We start from the raw sequence: 17,038 nt of genomic DNA, 5'->3' as shown, positions 1-17,038 counted from the left end.
CAAAGGGTAAACTGTTTAACTGAAGCAGTGTTTGACTCTATTCTGCGCAGTGAGAAAACCTGCGGTCTTTTCAAGGTCCACCATTTCTTACTACTTTTCAGTCGGGTCAAGTTTATAAACTTTCTAAATCTCTGTTTTCCAGCTAATGGAAAGAAAATAGGAATCCACCGAGTCTCCTATCTACCTACTCCAGGACTTCTGTGAGGATCAAATGAGATGAGGCATGGTAAAATGCTTCACAGACATTTGGTTACAGTGTAAAGTGTTTCCACCTGAGGCTAGTCATCGCTAGGGAGAGGAAGCCAGGTGTTGCTACTTGATGTCATTACCCAGATGGTTGGACACTTAGCATATTAGCCTTTTATACAGAGCAGTGGTTCTCAACCTTGGCTGCACATTAAAATCACCTGGGAATCTTTTTAAAATCCTGATTTCTGGGCCTCATCCTCCGGAAATTCTGTCTCTTTGTTACTAATGTTGTGGCCCCACCCCATAACAAAGAAACAGAATTTCTGGAGGATGAGGCCCAGAAATCAGGATTTTAAAAAGATTCCCAGGTGATTCTAATGTGCAGCCAAGGTTGAGAACCACTGATATAGATAGATCCTTTAAGTTTGAAGTCAAGAGAAGATATAAAATAAGAGTTTCAGGTTTGAAAGGCTGGGGTATTTTTAAAAAGAGTAACATATAGTCGATGAATGTTCCAAACCAAAGATGTTTTTTTGAAGATAGTAGCTTTTATGCATAACCAATTGGAATGTTGAATAAATTGTTCTTTTGATAACAAAATTATACTTCAATTTTTTCGAATGGAATCTTTCCAATTTTTGTGACCCTATTTTCAAAACACAACTAATACTGAATAATAAAAGCAAGCAACAATAATAGGTACCACGTGTTGAGCAAATAAGCACTGGCTATCTATGTTCCCTAATTTAATCCCACAAGCAACACTCTGAAGAGACATTATTGACATTTTACAGATGGGAAAACTGGGACTAAGATCAAGGCAAGAGGCTTGGTCTATCTCTCTCCATCAAGCCACACGGTTTCCATTTTTAAAAAATAAAGTTTACTCCCATTTAATTACTAGTACATGTTTCTAGTAAATATCCCTCCACAGCTGAGGAAAGATATAAAAAGGACATTTTGAATTCAGGGTCCTTCCCTTTTCTCCCTCTCTCTCCACCCTCTGTTAGAATAGAAAACCAATGGAACTGGGGACAAAAAGAGTTGGGAAACAACAAAACCAAACCCGAAATGTTTGGGAACAAAAGAGCCTGAGGAAGGAATACTAAACGCCAAACATTGGTCCTTTAATAGCTGCACTGACGTGTCCAGACACAGTGGCGTTGCCTTCCAGTTCATTATTGAGCTTTTGGAAAGACAGCCAAAAGAAATTATTCATAAAGAGTCATGTTCCTTTTTAGAATTTTGAAATATAGCATGAAAACCCTTCCCAAATGAAAGTTGGTGATTATAAGTCTCCTGAGTTACTTCATGGTTTCCTACCTTCGGTCTCAGTGCCAATACAGGAATCCTCAGGAACTCGCCAGCTCCTTCACAGCCTCCTGCTTTCCCCGACACCCACCACTTGTGTATTTCTTCATACTGATGGAGCTGATTTTGAGGGGGTTTTGTTTTTTTGTTTTTTGTTGGATATTTTTAAATCCTCTGTATGATCTTGTCACTTGTGTTATAAAGCCAACCAAGAGCAGGGAAAGCCATTTAACAAATTTGTAAATTATATTTCAGATTCTGAAACTTTCTCTTTTCATTAGCCCCGCAAGTTCATAGAAATATGCCTTTAAGTGAAATTTATGCAGATCTCTGTTCAGACTTTAAAGAATAGCTTCTCTCTACAAATACAAAGTTAATTGTCAAAGGGGCGTATATAAGCAGTATGTACAAAACTTAATAACTTATGTAAGGTGTAGGTGCAAAAATCCTATCTATATATATAAAAGCCTAAGCAACCGTTATGACCAAACGACCAGAACGACTGGAATGACGGGTCGCTATAACACGCACTGGCCACCAGGGGGCAGATGATCAATGCAGGAGCTGCCTTCTGGTGTCATTGCACTCCCACAGCTGGAGCACCACTCAGCTGACCAACCCATCCCAGTGGCCCACCAGCCCTGAGGCAACCACTCGCTCCCTCAGTAGTCCTGCAGGTCCAATCTCCAGAGAACAGGCCAGGCACCAATGGACCAGAGCCTCCAGCACGATCCCAGCAGTGCCACTGGCCTCCTGGAAGTCAGCCTTGGGCACGGTGGCTGCTTCCCCTTCCTAGACTCTCCGCAAGGAAGCAAGGATATAAAAGCCACCACCAGGTGGCTCCCAACAGCCGGTGTAAACATCAGCGGGACCTGGGTTGGCAAGGGTGTCCCACCACCCACCCAGAGAGCCGATTGCATCCCAGCCTCCCCACGCCCCTCAGGACCCCACCCATGCACCAATTCGTGCACTGGGCCGCTAGTAATTCTATAAATCAGAATAATGAACGATAGGAAGGTATAGTTCATTGTGTGGTTAGCTGACATTTGCTGCTATGGTTTGAGACCCACATGAGTTTTTTGCAGCAGCACCATGTAGTCAGTGGCCTTTTCCCCACAGAGTAGGAAACAGGGCTCCTACACACACACCACTCAGCAGTGCTCTCCAATGGCAGGCTGACTTGCCTCACAAAATCATAGGTACCAGTTTCCAAAGCTACCGTAGGAGTGTCATTGACCTTCACAGTTGCCAGGCCTTCCCTGCTCTGCTAAAGGGAAAGCAGAAGTGGTCTATGAGCAACTCCCCAAATGCCTAGGGACCTTTGTCATCTGCTGACCATCCCAATCTGGAAATTGCAAATGTATAAGATGTATGCGTAATATACACATAATGTATAATATCAACATGTAATGTATAAGATCAGAGCTGCAATCTGAGTTGCTTATTTTTATGAGAGTGACTTTATTATGCTGTTAGCATGTAGAACATTTAATTCAGTCATGAAATGAAGATGAATATCTGTTGGCTTTTTCGCTTTTCAGAATATGAAGTTATATCCAGAGAAAATGGGTCATTCAGTGGGAAGAACAAGTCCATTCAAATTACAAATCAAACCTTCTCCACAGTAGAAAATCTAAAGCCAAACACAAGGTAAGCAAGCCACCAGTGCTATTACAGGTGAATTCTGAGAGTGCAAAGTCAGAATGAAGGAATGGAGCGACATCATCCCTCTGTGTCCTCAGGGAGGGTCTAATTTGCATTTCATTCTTTGGCTTTCACAGCACTTGAAACCTCTAAAGTCATATTTTGCAAATATGCAAGTTACTGGTGGGGATACAAGAGCTAACAAGATGGTCTTGTAAGTTAACATATAGCTGGGAACACTGAAAAATAGAAGTTCATTAGTACCAGGTGTTGATATTAAATACCAAAATTAGGGAAGAAAGTCTGTGGACCAGTGACACCTGGAGTGTGCATGAGGTAAACTACATTTGAAGTACAGAAGAACTTAGCTGGCATGATAGAAAGGAAATAAAAGCCATAAGGTAGATGCAAGGGTCAGTGTGTAATAGTTAATGCTTAAGGTAACTAGAGATGAGTCCCAAATATAGCAATCCTTTGCTTTTGGGTCTTTTTATAATAGACAAATGAAAACAGATTTTTTAAAAAAAGATATAAATAATATTAGCATCATTATATAATAAACAACTTTTCTTGTTATCCCTCATTGCACATTGACACCAGGTTGTTTATATTGCTACTAGAGGCCAGGAGCATGAAAATTCATGCACTGGAGGGGGTCCCTCAGCCTGGCCTGCCCCCTCTCACAGTCTGGGAGCCCTCAGGGGTAGGTGGTTACCTGGCGATCAGGGGAAGGCGACGCCCCATCACACCTCTGCTGCTGCCACTGCCAGCAGCGCAAGCCTTGGTCAGCCTTGGTTACCTGAGCCTTGGGCGGCCCTGGGTGGCTGGGCAGCACAATCCAAGGCTCGCCTGTGCCTTGTACCAGCCCGGGGCACCTGGGGGACTGAGAGGACTGGGGGACTCTGGAGGCAGGCACGCAGTGCTGCCCCGGCGGGGCTGAGGGGACTGGGTGCCACCATCTTGTGGCTGTGGGCACCTCCATCTTTGAGGGCATGGCAGTCAATTAGCATATTCCCTCCTTATTGGCTGTGGGCGCTGGTATCTTTGAGGGCGGGGCAGTCAATTAGCATATTCCCTCTTTATTAGATAGCATGTAGTTTTGTGATTCTTTTATAAATCCAAATTACACAATATTTTGTCAGTTCACTTTATTATTATCTACACTAATAAAAGAGAAACATGGTAATTGGCGTATGACCGCTACCCTTTTCATTGGCTAATCAGCGAGATATGCAAATTAACTGTCAGCCAAGATCGTGGCTGGCAGCCAGGCAGCTTAAACTAACATGAGGCTTGCTTGCCTCAGTGACGGAGGAAACCAATGTTCCCCGTCTGCCGCTGCAGGCCTCTGAGAGGGCAGTTTAAGAAACATTGTAACAAATACCGCCGGACTTCAGCCAGCAGATTTGCAACATTGTAAGCAAAGGCCAGAAACCTACTTTCAGCTGTGGAGGCCTAAGGGCTGGAGTCAAGCCTCAAGGTAAAGCTGGCCCAGAATAAAAAAAAAAAAGAAAAAAAGGAGCGTTTGGGAGTTCAGTCACCCCCAGCCTGAAAACACCCCTCAGCCCCTCACCCAGACTGGCCAGGCACCCCAGTGGGGACCCCCACCCTGATCCAGGACACCCTTCAGGGCAAACCAGCCGGCCCCACCCATGCACCAGGCCTCTACCCTATATAGTAAAAGGGTAATATGCCTCCCGGCACCGGGATCAGCATGACAGGGGGCAGCACCCAAACCCCCTGATCGCCCTGCGGCTCTGTGTGTGACAGGGGGTGGGGCCCCAACCCCCTGAGCAGCCCTGCTCTGTGCCTGATAGGAGGGAGCTCCCCAACCCCCCCCCCCAACGGGCCCTGCTCTGTGTGTGATGGGGTAGAGCTATAACCTCCCCATCGGCCCTGCCCTGAGTGTGAGAGTGGCGGCGCCCCAACCCCCTGATCGGCCCTGCTCTGTGGGTGATAGAGGGCGGTGCCCCAACCCCCTGATTGGCCCTGCTCTGTGTGTGACAGGGGGTGGCGCCGCAACCTCCCCATCGACCCTGCCTTGAGTGTGACAGGGGGTGGTGCCCCAACTCCCCAATCGGCCCTGCTCTGAGCCCGGCCAGGGGCTGCACCTAGGGATTGGGCCTGCCCTCTGCCACCCGGGAGCAGGCCTAAGCCAGCAGGTCGTTATCTCCCGAGGGGTCCCAGACTGCAAGAGGGCACAGGCCGGGCTGAGGGATCCCCCCTCCCCCCTGAGTGCACAAATTTTTGTGCACCGGGCCTCTAGTAAGAAATATAAAGGCCTTAAGACATTTTAGAAATGCAGTAGGGTTTTTTTTGTTTGTTCGTTTAGTTGTTTGTTTTTTAATATATTTTTATTGATTTCAGAGAGAGGAAGGGAGAGGGAGAGAGAGACAGAAATATCAAGGATCAGAGAGAATCATGGATCGGCTGCCTCCTGCACGCCCCACACTGGGTATTGAACCCAAAACCCGGGCATATGCCCTGACTGGGAATCTAACTGTGACCTCCTGGTTCACAGGTCGACACTCAACCACTGAGCCACGCCAGCTGGGCTGCAGCAAGGCTTTTTATGTTTTGTTTTACATGGCTGAATCGCCAGATTTAGGCATGTCAAACAAATCAAAAATCAAGGAGATTCTTAAATGGATACAGCCAAGCATTTTCTTAACAAAGTCAATATGCTAAATGGTCCTGGACTGAATTTTACTCTCTGTGGGAAATCAATCTCTCCTCAGACTCCAAAACACTGCTTGGTAAATTGTCTGTGCTTCCTGTTTAAAAAGAGAAACAACGGGCATCTTGAGTTATAGTCCACCAAGGAACATAGAAGAATTTTCAGAGGGACCCAATCGGGAATTTTTTCAGAGAGAATACTGCATAGCTCAGTGAAGTTCCTCAGTGTTGGAAAAGATCAGCATAGGTGAGGGCTGAAACTCCAGCATCGGAGACTTTGTTCATAAATTTCACCTCCTGTATCTTTCACTGTCATCAATGGATTGGATAGAATTGGATATTGACTGTGACAACGCAAAAGAGCCCGTTTTGGCTCTGTCAGTAGGAAGCATCTATTTCCTTATAGACGGCTGCTGTATATTAAACTCTAGTCCAATTCTGCAAAAATAACACTTTTCCACAAGCATTTTTTTTCCAAACTTTCTATTTTGAGCTATAATATGGAAAATTTTGCAACTGCTGATGTTCTTAAAGGATTTAAGTTAGCCAAAATAAGCATATATTTTAGTAATGATGATCTTGGTTCTGTTTTCTTAACACGATTAACAGAGACAGAGCCTTTTTTACTATAATACATTTTAAAGAAAAAGTAAAAAAGAAAACTCATTTAAGCTGGACTTTATAATAGTGGACTTGGGTTTACAGGACTTGGAAGGAATATCTCTTCAGTTTCCTGCTTTTTATACCATTTAATAAAAAGTGGGCTGTGTAGTATACAGGAAATACATTGAAAAGCATCCAATTTCTAAATGTTCATTGTGTTCCTTTTCTGAGTCAAGCTGTCCTCAGAACTCACAGTGCACCTATTAGCTATAATCAGAAGTAGGACAGTTATTCCAGTGACATTTTCTCTTTTTTTTAATTCTTTTTAATCCTAATCCGAAGATATTTTTTCCATTGCCTTTTTTTTTTTTTTTAAGAGAGAGTGGAAGGGAGGAAGGGAGGGAGAGAGAGAGAAACATCAATGTGTGAGAGACACATCCATTGATTGCCTCTCACACAAGCTCCGACTGGGGCGGGAGATCAAGCCTGCAACCCAGGTATGTGCCCTTGAATAGGAATTGAAGCCGAGACCCTTCGGTACATGGGCTGACGCTCAAACCACTGAGCACGCCAGCCAGGGCTCTAGTGACATGTTCCATGTGGTTTGTTTGTTAAGGGTTTGTGTTTTCATTGATTAAGCGCCAACCATATCTCAGCGGTGTGCTTAGTGTTGTGACTACAAATCAATAAACATGGTGCCTGCTCTTGAGAAGCTAGAGGTTGGGGTGGGGAGAGGGTAGGCAATTAATATCAGAGTGGTGAGAGCTCTGGTAGAAGTATGTCCAAGGCGCTATGGGAACCTGGAGTGGGTGGCTCTTCACAGGGTCTGGGGAACTTGGGAAAAACGTCCTGAAGAGGGTGGCACCTGGGATGATCCTTAAGGATAAGTAGGAAGGAGCTATCGAGGTGACTGTCTCAGGGGAAAGGAATGTCAGAGAGAATAGCACTGTCAATGCAGAAGCAAGAGTGGCATGGCTGTGGGCAGTGAGCAATATGCTGCTTTTACCAGTGTGAGAGGTGAAAAGTGGACCGAAAAGAGAGTCAGCAAAGAGAGGTGGCAGCACAGAGAGATGGCAGCACAGAGAGGTGCAAGCTAGGTTGTGGAGAGCCTTCCATGCCAGATCAGGAAAATGGGTCAAGAGATGAGGAGAACTTGAAGGAGGGTAACTGGGGAGGGACTTGTTCTTTCATTTTTGTTTTCATTTTGACTTTCATTTAGTTGAAAAAATCATTTTTATACTTGAGCTACTTATAATGAGTGACTGTTGGTGAAATAAATCTACCAAAAAAGAACATTTTGTTAATGTCGTGTAAGAACGCCATTTTGGCATCTTGTTCAAGAAAAGTACCTTTGGGCTGAGTTGCATTTTACCCTGGAATCACAGGACCAATCTGGGATTCCCATCTAGCTCCTGGTCTAACTGTTGTGGGACGCGTGCGCATTGTTTCTGTTTTTTTGCCTCAAACTGATATACAACCATGTCCCCTTTATCCCACCCTCATGGTGTGTGTCTTCCTTACGTCTCTTGTCCTTCGTCAGTGGGCCTTCTAAGGAAGACCCCTTCAGCCTATTCTCCTCTATAGACAAAGCCCAAAGGGAGGCCCTTTCTGCGTGTGTCTTTGGAGGAGAGCAATACTAGATTTAGTTTAGGAACCCTGCTGACTTTTACTGCAAGGCATAAATTTGAAGCCATTCAAGTGTGTCTGTATGTGGCTTACTCAATGTTATTTTTAGAGTTTGGTATGATTGAATGAAATCCATTAGGATATAAAGACTGTTGATGTTCATATATATGATTTCACCAGGATTATGTTGATAGCCCCTAATGGGTCAGGATTTAAAAGCTGTATATCAGTAATTTGAAGTAAAAAAACATTTTCCCATTGGGGGCAAATATAATGCCTGTGGGTGTAGAGGTGCTCTAATGAAAATTGTTTTGCCTATAATAAATGAAACTATGTGGTCTTCAATAGGTCCCAGTTCCCAAAGAGCCTGTGAATGCATACCATGCTCTCTTAACAGAGGCATGCAAGAGATTAATTTGTCTAATTTAATGAGCAAAGGTTTTGAGCTGAAATATTAAAAACTATTTGTTGAAATCCCTATTAGTCAAAGTAACTTAATAAGTTAAGGAAGGAAAAATAAGCTGAAGTCTAATTATTTCATTGAATTTAAGGTTTCAGAAGCCTAAAAGTATCTAGAGCAGGGGTCCTCAAACTACGGCCCGCGGGCCACATGCAAATACAAATATTGTATTTGTTCCCGTTTTGTTTTTTTACTTCAAAATAAGATATGTGCAGTGTGCATAGGAATTTGTTCATAGTTTTTTTTAAAAAACTATAGTCCGGCCCTCCAACGGTCTGAGGGACAGTGAACTGGCCCCCTGTTTAAAAAGTTTGAGGAACCCTGATATAGAGAAACAAAACTAACACCCATGAAACAAGCATCATAAGACAGCATAAAAGAACACGCCAGTGTAGGACTTACACCCAGTTCTGCAATTTATCAGGAGAGAAAGCCTCATAGAGCACTTGAGACTATAACTTGGCAGTAGCGGATAGGAAGGAATGGGACAGGCTGGCAAGAAAAGAAAGAGAAACAATAGCATTCAAGTCAAATCCACGTGCATGGCTTAGGTGAAATACAAGTAGTCCTCAAAGTTACTGTGGACAGCAAGGCTGCAGCCAGAATAATAAAATTACGAGTTCCCAAATTTAGGTTCATTGGCTTTTTGATGCAAGCTTTTTTCAGACCGTATCACAGTGTAGTTTCATTCCATTGTATCTACTGCCCAACCATGGCCCAAGATTAATGCTAATAAAAGATACTGTAAAATAAAGAGGAAGTATGTACAGGATGCAGTCAGCAAGTGGTTTTCATTAGCTTATAAAGAATGACTTTGGTCGCTTTCAATGCTTGGGAAAATTTTATAATCAAAATATATGGTAAAATTGAATTCCCAAAATAGGCAAACTTTGAAGTATAGCTATTCTGAAATTCCCTATTTGAAAAGCTGAAGAAGATAACTTCTAAAAGAATTCCAATCCTGCCCTGACCGGTTTGGCTCAGTGGATAGAGCATTGGCCTGTGGACTGAAAGGTCCTGGGTTCGATTCCGGTCAAGGGTGTGTGCCTTGGTTGCGAGCAACATCCCCAGTGGGGGTGTGCAGGAGGCAGCTGATCGATGTTTCTCTCTCATCAATGTTTTTAACTCTCTGTCCCTCTCCCATCCTCTCTGTAAAAAAATCAATAAAATATATTTTTAAAAAATAAAAAAACAAAAGAATGCCAATCCTGGAAGGCATGTGTAAATAATTTATTTTAATAGCATTTTCCATCATTTGTCCAGACTAAAAAAAAAACCAGAAAACAAAAAAATACAAAAAAAACTGAGCTCTAAACTAGGTGATAATTACTGGTTAACCTTTATATACAGAAGAGGGTGGTGTAGAGAGTTAAGTGTTAGAACATTTAACACAGTTAGAACAAGGCAGAGAAAATAGGTCTGTAGAGCCTGAAAAATAGCCCACAGTATGGGACCAATGCCTTGCTGCTGGGAGGGTTCAGTTCCATACCTGCAGGAGATGTTTCTGTTTATAGAAAGTGGGGCCGCACAGCTATTCTGGGGCACGTTGAGGCAGCCCCAGCCTTGTCAATGACCTAGCTAGCCTATACTCTTAAGATTTATTTTCCCCTTCTTTTTCCCCATGAAACCTCAATGTGTGCCTCTTATTGAACCTTGATGTGTGACTCGTATTGAACTAAAAGAAAAATATTAAGGAGAACCTCTCCTTTCTGGAACCAACCTCTTTGTTTACAAAGACCACTATGATAATTTTTAGTTCTGTGAACAGAACTGATAAAGTATATGACTTAAACAATTGCACCACTGCTTGCAGCAGTTCTCAACCTGTGGGTCGCAAACAATGAAAATACATCCTGCATATCAGATATTTACATTATGACTCATAACAGTAGCAAAATTACAGTTATGAAGTAGCAACGAAAATAATTTTATGGTTGGGGGTCACCACAACATGAGGAACTGTATTAAAGGGTCTCAGCATTAGGAAGGTTGGGAACCACTGGCTTAAAGGATTAGGAAGTGTGGACTAATTGATCTCCAATCTCTCCCAACTCTAAAATGATATAATCTTATAATTTCTGAAGCCAGGCACAGAATCAGTGGGAAAACTGGAACTGAAATTAAAACCAAAACCTAGGTCAGTTTTACATCAAGTAGACTTGTCCTGATAATCCATTTTTCTTTGAATCTGTGTCTGTGGTATGCAATTTGTTTTCAGAGAAATTGTTTTTAATACTCATTTTGATAATCCATTGATGGGCCAGGTTCTTCCTGATGAACTGGTTGGGCAACATAGATGGACACACACAATTGCTGTAGTAACAAAAAAGCCCTTCAACCTCACCCCTCTCTTCACCTGAGCCCGTGGCTCTCCTCGCTGACTAAAAGACTGAAGAATCCACTGTGTGTGCCAGACTCACATGTGGCCCAGCAATTTCCTATGGAAAATGCACTCTGGTAATTAAATAAATCAAGTTCACTAGCCTGCTCAAGTACTTCTACTGTCCTCTGTGGCTTGGGGGGGGAGGGGGGGACAGTTCTTCTCTCAGGCTGAAACCTCCCAAAGTTTCCTGCAGCTGACAGCAAAGATGGTTTGGGACTATTGCTTATGTTGTTTGATTTAATACAATTTTGGCGCTAAAAGTAAACGGGAACAGAGGCAGCAACTTATAAACTGTAAATCTGGCTGAAGGAAGCAGGCATATGGAAGAGCCATTATGTCCTTCGTGGTATTTTTGTGAAATTCTGGTCTCTGCAGACCCTGTGTTGAACTTTCAGCATCTCTTCTCCTGGGCTGGGTAGAGAGGAAGTAGAATAAGCCGCCAGAGCCTTAGCCAGTTTATTTAGTTTCATTGTAGGTACGGGCAGCAAAACAACTGCTTCTTCATTAGAGAAGGGAGAGATATAGGGGACTGGTCACTTTTGCAACTTTTCTTCAAGCAACAGGACAGCTGAAAGCATAGAACTCCACTAGTCTATAAAGAGACTAATCACTCCTTCTTTTCACATCACCATATTCTTTTCATTCGTTTTCACTTACCGTTTTTTAGTAGTTAGTAGAGTCAGAAACTCACAGCAACACTATAATTACAGTGCAGCCCAGATCTTACATTTATGTCCCCCCCCCCCCCGAAATGGGAGACATGAGAAACGTCCCCCAGGCACACCAAGCAGCTAGTTGGTACCTGATGCCCACTGGTACCTGCTCCCCTCCACTCTGCTCCTGACTGGGACTTACTTTGCCCTCTAAGTCCCCACAGCTCTGCCCTTTTGCTCCTCATCTGTGTTCCCAGGCCTGCATATCTGCATGTGGTGGGAACCCAGGAATGCTTACTGTAAGCCTGCAGTGTCCTTGGAGAACTGATCGACTGGGTTTCTCGTTCCCTGTTTGAGCGCCCCTGACTCTTTTCCCTCTTATTCCACTTTTTTCTCTCTCCCCGACTGATGCCTCACCTGAATGAGGCTCAGATACTTCAAGACTACACTAAGGATAAGATTAGCTAACCAAACAATTCAAACAAACAGCTAAGGGTAGCCTTTCTATATAAAGAGTAGGTTGCTTGAGGTTTTTATGAGACTTTTGTTAGACTGAAAACCAGCGTTTTAAATCAATGGAAGTATATAGAAAGTTCATCCACTAATGAAAAGTATAGTCAGCTCTATATTAAGGGAAATGGTTATGGAGAGGAATAAAGAAGGGAGGCAGGAGATGGCAGCAGTGTCTGCCGTAGCCAGACCTGAAGAGTATTCTCAGGCTGGATCCTCTAGGCTGGCGCGTCCCTGTCTCTGACAGCTTTGCCCTACGAATTCCCACTATTTGAAACCCTAGTTTTTTACTTTTTTGAAAATTGATATTTAATGCTTATGTTGATGTTCACAGTTATTCTCAAACTCTACCCTCTTCTTTATTATCCCACTCCTCTGGGATAAAAATTGGAGCTTAATACCAGAGAATATTTAGACTCACTATGTACCAGACCCGTTGGAATCTATTATCTCATTTAATCCTCACAAAAAAACCTCACACTTTTCTACCCTTTAGAGGTTATAGTTAGTCACAAGTAACATCATTACCCTCATTTTTCTACAGGGGGAAATTGAGGCTCATAGAGGTGAAATAACTTACCTGCGAGTCCCACAGCAGTGCAGCCGTGAGAACAAATCTCTTTCCGGCTTGACCGTCACCATAGTGCCACGCTGCTCCGACAGGGAGACTTGGGAGAGTATTTTTGTTTGGGTCCATACCTACCCAGGGGAACCAGGCAGGGCATCTGCCGGGGGGACTTGCTGGGCGTCCTCTGAGAGGCCCAAAGGTTTGACTACAGCTGTCATCTGGACTGCACCCCATTCAGATATTTGTTTTGATTGAACAGTTCTTATCCATGGCTTTTTAAATTTAATTTTCATTTTTATCAGAAATCCATGTACATGGTTTTAAAACTCAAATGTTACAAAAAAAAACTCAAATGTTATAAAGCAGCTCATTTCTAGTCTTAAATTGTTTCCCAGAAGCAAATCTTTTCAATTATTTTATTTTTCAGCTTTATTGAGATATAATTGACAAATACATTTGTAAAGATATTCAATATGATGATTTTTTATATATAGTGAAAGGATCCCCCCCACCACCACACACACACACACACACACACACACGTTAATTAACACATCCAGCACCAAGTATACATTTGAATTTTACTCTCTTCACACATTTCAATTATACAATAAAATGTTCTGTATTACATCCTTAGGCCTTAGTCATTGCACAACTGAAAGTTTATACCCTTTTCAAGCTCTATTTCCCCTACCCCCTAGCCCCTGGCAACCACTTTTCCACTCTGTTTCTGTGAGTTTGAGTTATTGTTGTTTTTGAGATTCCACATATAGGTGATACTGTGCAGCATTTGTCTTTCTCTGTTTGCCTTATTTCACTTAGCATAATGCCCTCCAGGTCCAACCCATTATTGCAAATGTAATATTTCTTTCTTTTGTATGTGTGGGTGTGTGTGGGGGGTTGTTGTTGCTTTTATTAATCATCCCCGAGTGGGAGGGAGGGAGAGGGAGAGAGGGAGAAAGGGGGAGAGACAGAGAGAGAGAGAGAGAGAGAGAGAGAGAGAGAGAGAGAGAGAGAGAGAGAACATCAATGTGAGAGAGAGACATTGATTGGTTACCTCCCGCATGTGCCCTGAATGGATCTGGAAACAAACCTGCCATTGTTTCCTACCATTGTAGTCAGAAAATATGCTTGCTTTGATTTCAGTTTTTTAAAATTTATTAAGACTGTTTTGTTTTGTGGCCTAACATATGATCTATCCTGAAGAATGTTCCATGTGTGCCTGAGAACAATGTATATTCTATTCTTCTCAGATGCAATGTTCTGTATATATTTGTTAGGTCCACTTGATATAACATACAGTTTAAGTTTAATGTTTCCTTATTAATTTTCTGTCTGGATGATCTATCCATTGTTATAAGGTATTGAAATCCTCTGCGCCCCACCCCCAATTGCTGTCTGGTTTTCCCTTCAGATCTGTTAATATTTGCTTTATATATTAAAGTGCTCTTATGTTGGGTGCATAAATATTTACAAGTGTAATATTTTCTTGATGAAGTGACACATTTGTCATTATACAATCATCTTCTTTGTCTCTTGTTACAGTCTTTGGCTTAAAATCTATTTTGTCTGATATAAGTATAGAACCCTGCTTTGTTTGGGTTCTATTTTCATAACATCTTTTTCCATCCCTTCATTTTTAGTCTGTGTCCTTAAAGCTGAAATGAGACTCTTATAGGCAGCATATATTTGGGTCTTCGGTTTTTTTGTCCACTAAACTTCTATGTTTAACTAATCCATATACATTTAAAGTAATTAGATAATTTAATCCATATACATTTAAAGTAATTGTTAATAGGTATGGACTTACTATTGCTATTTTGTTCACTGTTTCTGGCTGTTTTATAATTCTTTTGTTCCTATTTTTCTCTCTTGCTCTCTTCCTTTGTGATTTGATGATTTTCTGTAGTCTTTTGCATTTATTTTTCTCTTTATCTTTTATCTAACTACTATAAGTTATAACTTTGTGTTATCACAAGGCTTACATAAAACATCTTCTACTTATAACAGTCTGTTTTAAGCTGATAATAACTTCAAATGCATACAAAAGCTCTACATTTTTGCACTCTCCTCTTCACATTTTGCTTTTGATGACACAATTTAAATTTTTTTACATTGTGCATCCATTATCAAGTTATTGGGGTATAGTTACTTTTGATACTTTTTTCATCTTTGTACTAGTTATGTAACTTACCCACCAGATTTCAACACTAGGATATTCTGAATTTTACTATATATTTACTTTTACCCAGTGAGTTATATATTTTCATCTTTTCCTCTCATTAATTTAGCATTGTTTAGTTTCAGCTTTAAAAACTCTCTTTATCTCTTCTTGTAAGGTTGGTGTTTGGGAAATTCGTTCTCTTTCCTTCAGTTCTGAAAGACAACTTTGCCGGGTAGTTTTTTTATTTCAGGCACTTTGAATATATCATGCCACTCCCTTCTGACCTGAAAAGCTTCTGCTGAAAAATCTAATAGTCTTATGAGAGTTCCCTTGTACATAACAAGCTGTTTTCTCTTGCTGCTTTTAAGATTCCCTCCTTGTCTATAGCATTTGACAATTTAGTAATAATGTTGTCTCAGTGTGGATCTCTGGATTATCTATATTTGGATATCTGGACTTCCTGGATCTGGATGTCTCTTTCTTACCCCAGGTTAGGGAAGTTTTCAGTTATTATTTCTTTAAATACGCTTTTTGCCCCTTTCTCTCACATTCTTGTGGAACCCCTATAATGCATATCATGATCTGCTTATGTTTCATATGTCCCTTAAGCTATCCTCTTTTTCTTTCTTTTTTCCTTTTTACTCCTTTGATTGGATAAATTCTAGTGCCCTGTGAGGTTTGCTGATCCTTTCTTCTACTTGATTTAGTCTGCTGTTAAACTCCAATGATTTTTTTTTTCAGTTCAGTTATTGTATTCTTCAGCTACATGTTTTCTATTTTGTACTTTTTACTATTTTCTTTGTTGACATTCTCACTTTGTTCATGCATTGTTCTCCTGGTCTTAATAAACATCTTTACAATTGTTACTTTGAACATTCTATCTGGTAAATAACTTATGTTCATTCCATTAAGATCTGTTTCTGGAGATTTTTCTTGTGGTTTTGTTTTTGTTTTGTTTTTATTTTGGACCATATTCCTGTTTCTTCATTTTCTTTGATTCTCTTTGGTGATCTCTAAACATGAGATAAAACAGCCACCTCTCCTAGTCTTGATAGACTATTCTTATTATAAAGTGAATCACTTTGATCAATCCAGCCAAGTTTCTAGTTGTCTCTCAAGCCTCTGAGAGTGTCCAAGCCACTTTCCTTGTTTCTAGTGGCTTCAGGAGTTGAGGGTGTGCCAAAACCTGTCAGTGTCCCAAAAATGAGAATGGCAGTCAGCACGTAGATGCAGGCTGATTATAAACTGGACCCTCAGGTAGCAGCTGGGCAATTATGTAGTTAAGCCCCTTCTAGGGAAACACTGGGAGATGGGTGTTTTTGCCTGCTTCCTCTCTGCTGGGCCCTGATATAGCTGTGGGGAGAAGGGAATACTCCTGCACCTGTTAAGAACTGCTTCATTTGATACAGTACTGGGGGGCTGAGGAATACAAGCCCCATTGGCTCTCAGAGCCAGGTAATCTGGGGGCCATCCCTTGGGCAGCAGCCACAAAAGCTGGAGTGCCAGCCATTTGCAAAAATTCCTTCCAGGGAGACACTAGTAACTTGGTTTTGTTGTTGGAGTGGGCTGAAGAGAGAGGGCAGGAAAGGTGTTTGCTGTTTCCGTCTCTGGGGAGGATTGCAGCCAGTCACTAGATGTGTGCTGAGGTTAGAAACCTCATCCTCAGGTAGAGTATGTGGGAGGTTTTGCCTGTTTCCTCTGCTCTAGTCACTGGATGGGGGTGGGAGGTGAGTGCTCAATGCATTTGTGAATAACTGGGTTTTGTTTTGTTTTGCTATATTCTTAAAGGTCTCATAGACACAATCCCATTGGCTTTCAGAAATGGGTATTTAGAGAGTCTTAGAAGTTGAGAAAAGTATCACAAATGTTGGCAAAATCCAGATGCTAGATTTGAGGTCCAAACCCTTTGCTCCTCAGGGAAAAGCCGGTAGTTGGGAGTCTGCTCCTGATCGTATGGCCCTGTGGCAGGGGGCTCTGTCAAGTGTCTCAGCCTTTTCTAGGCATTCTGATGTGGGCGGGTGTTCTGTCATTTGCCCATGTGTGGAGCTGTTCGGCCAGTTTCTGGGTCACTTTCATTGGGAATTGCTCTGTGTGCAGTTACACATTCGATGTGTCTGTAGGAGGGGCGCTCAGAAGCCTATGTCACCATCTTGGTCACCTCTGCAATTTCCAATTATTTTAGCCATTTCTTTGGTCAATTACATCCGTATTTCTAGACTGACCGTTTCTCAGAATGATCAAATACTCAAGT

General features: G+C 42.0%; 1 protein-coding gene across 9 annotated transcripts in view; it reads left to right on the top strand.

Moving 5' to 3' along the window:
* The window catches only part of ABI3BP (ABI family member 3 binding protein), a 258,489-nt gene that overhangs the window by 230,969 nt on the left and 10,482 nt on the right, over positions 1-17,038 (top strand). For all 9 annotated transcript variants that reach the window (XM_059687989.1, XM_059687988.1, XM_059687987.1 and 6 more), the window contains one exon: positions 3,042-3,150. In XM_059687989.1, the coding sequence (XP_059543972.1) occupies positions 3,042-3,150 (109 nt within the window). The remainder of the gene's footprint in view (positions 1-3,041; positions 3,151-17,038) is intronic.

The sequence above is a fragment of the Myotis daubentonii genome, chromosome 3 (assembly GCF_963259705.1).
Source record: "Myotis daubentonii chromosome 3, mMyoDau2.1, whole genome shotgun sequence".
Lineage (NCBI taxonomy): Eukaryota > Metazoa > Chordata > Mammalia > Chiroptera > Vespertilionidae > Myotis > Myotis daubentonii.
Note: the sequence above shows the minus strand (reverse complement) of the source record. Positions and strands in the feature narration are given on the sequence as shown.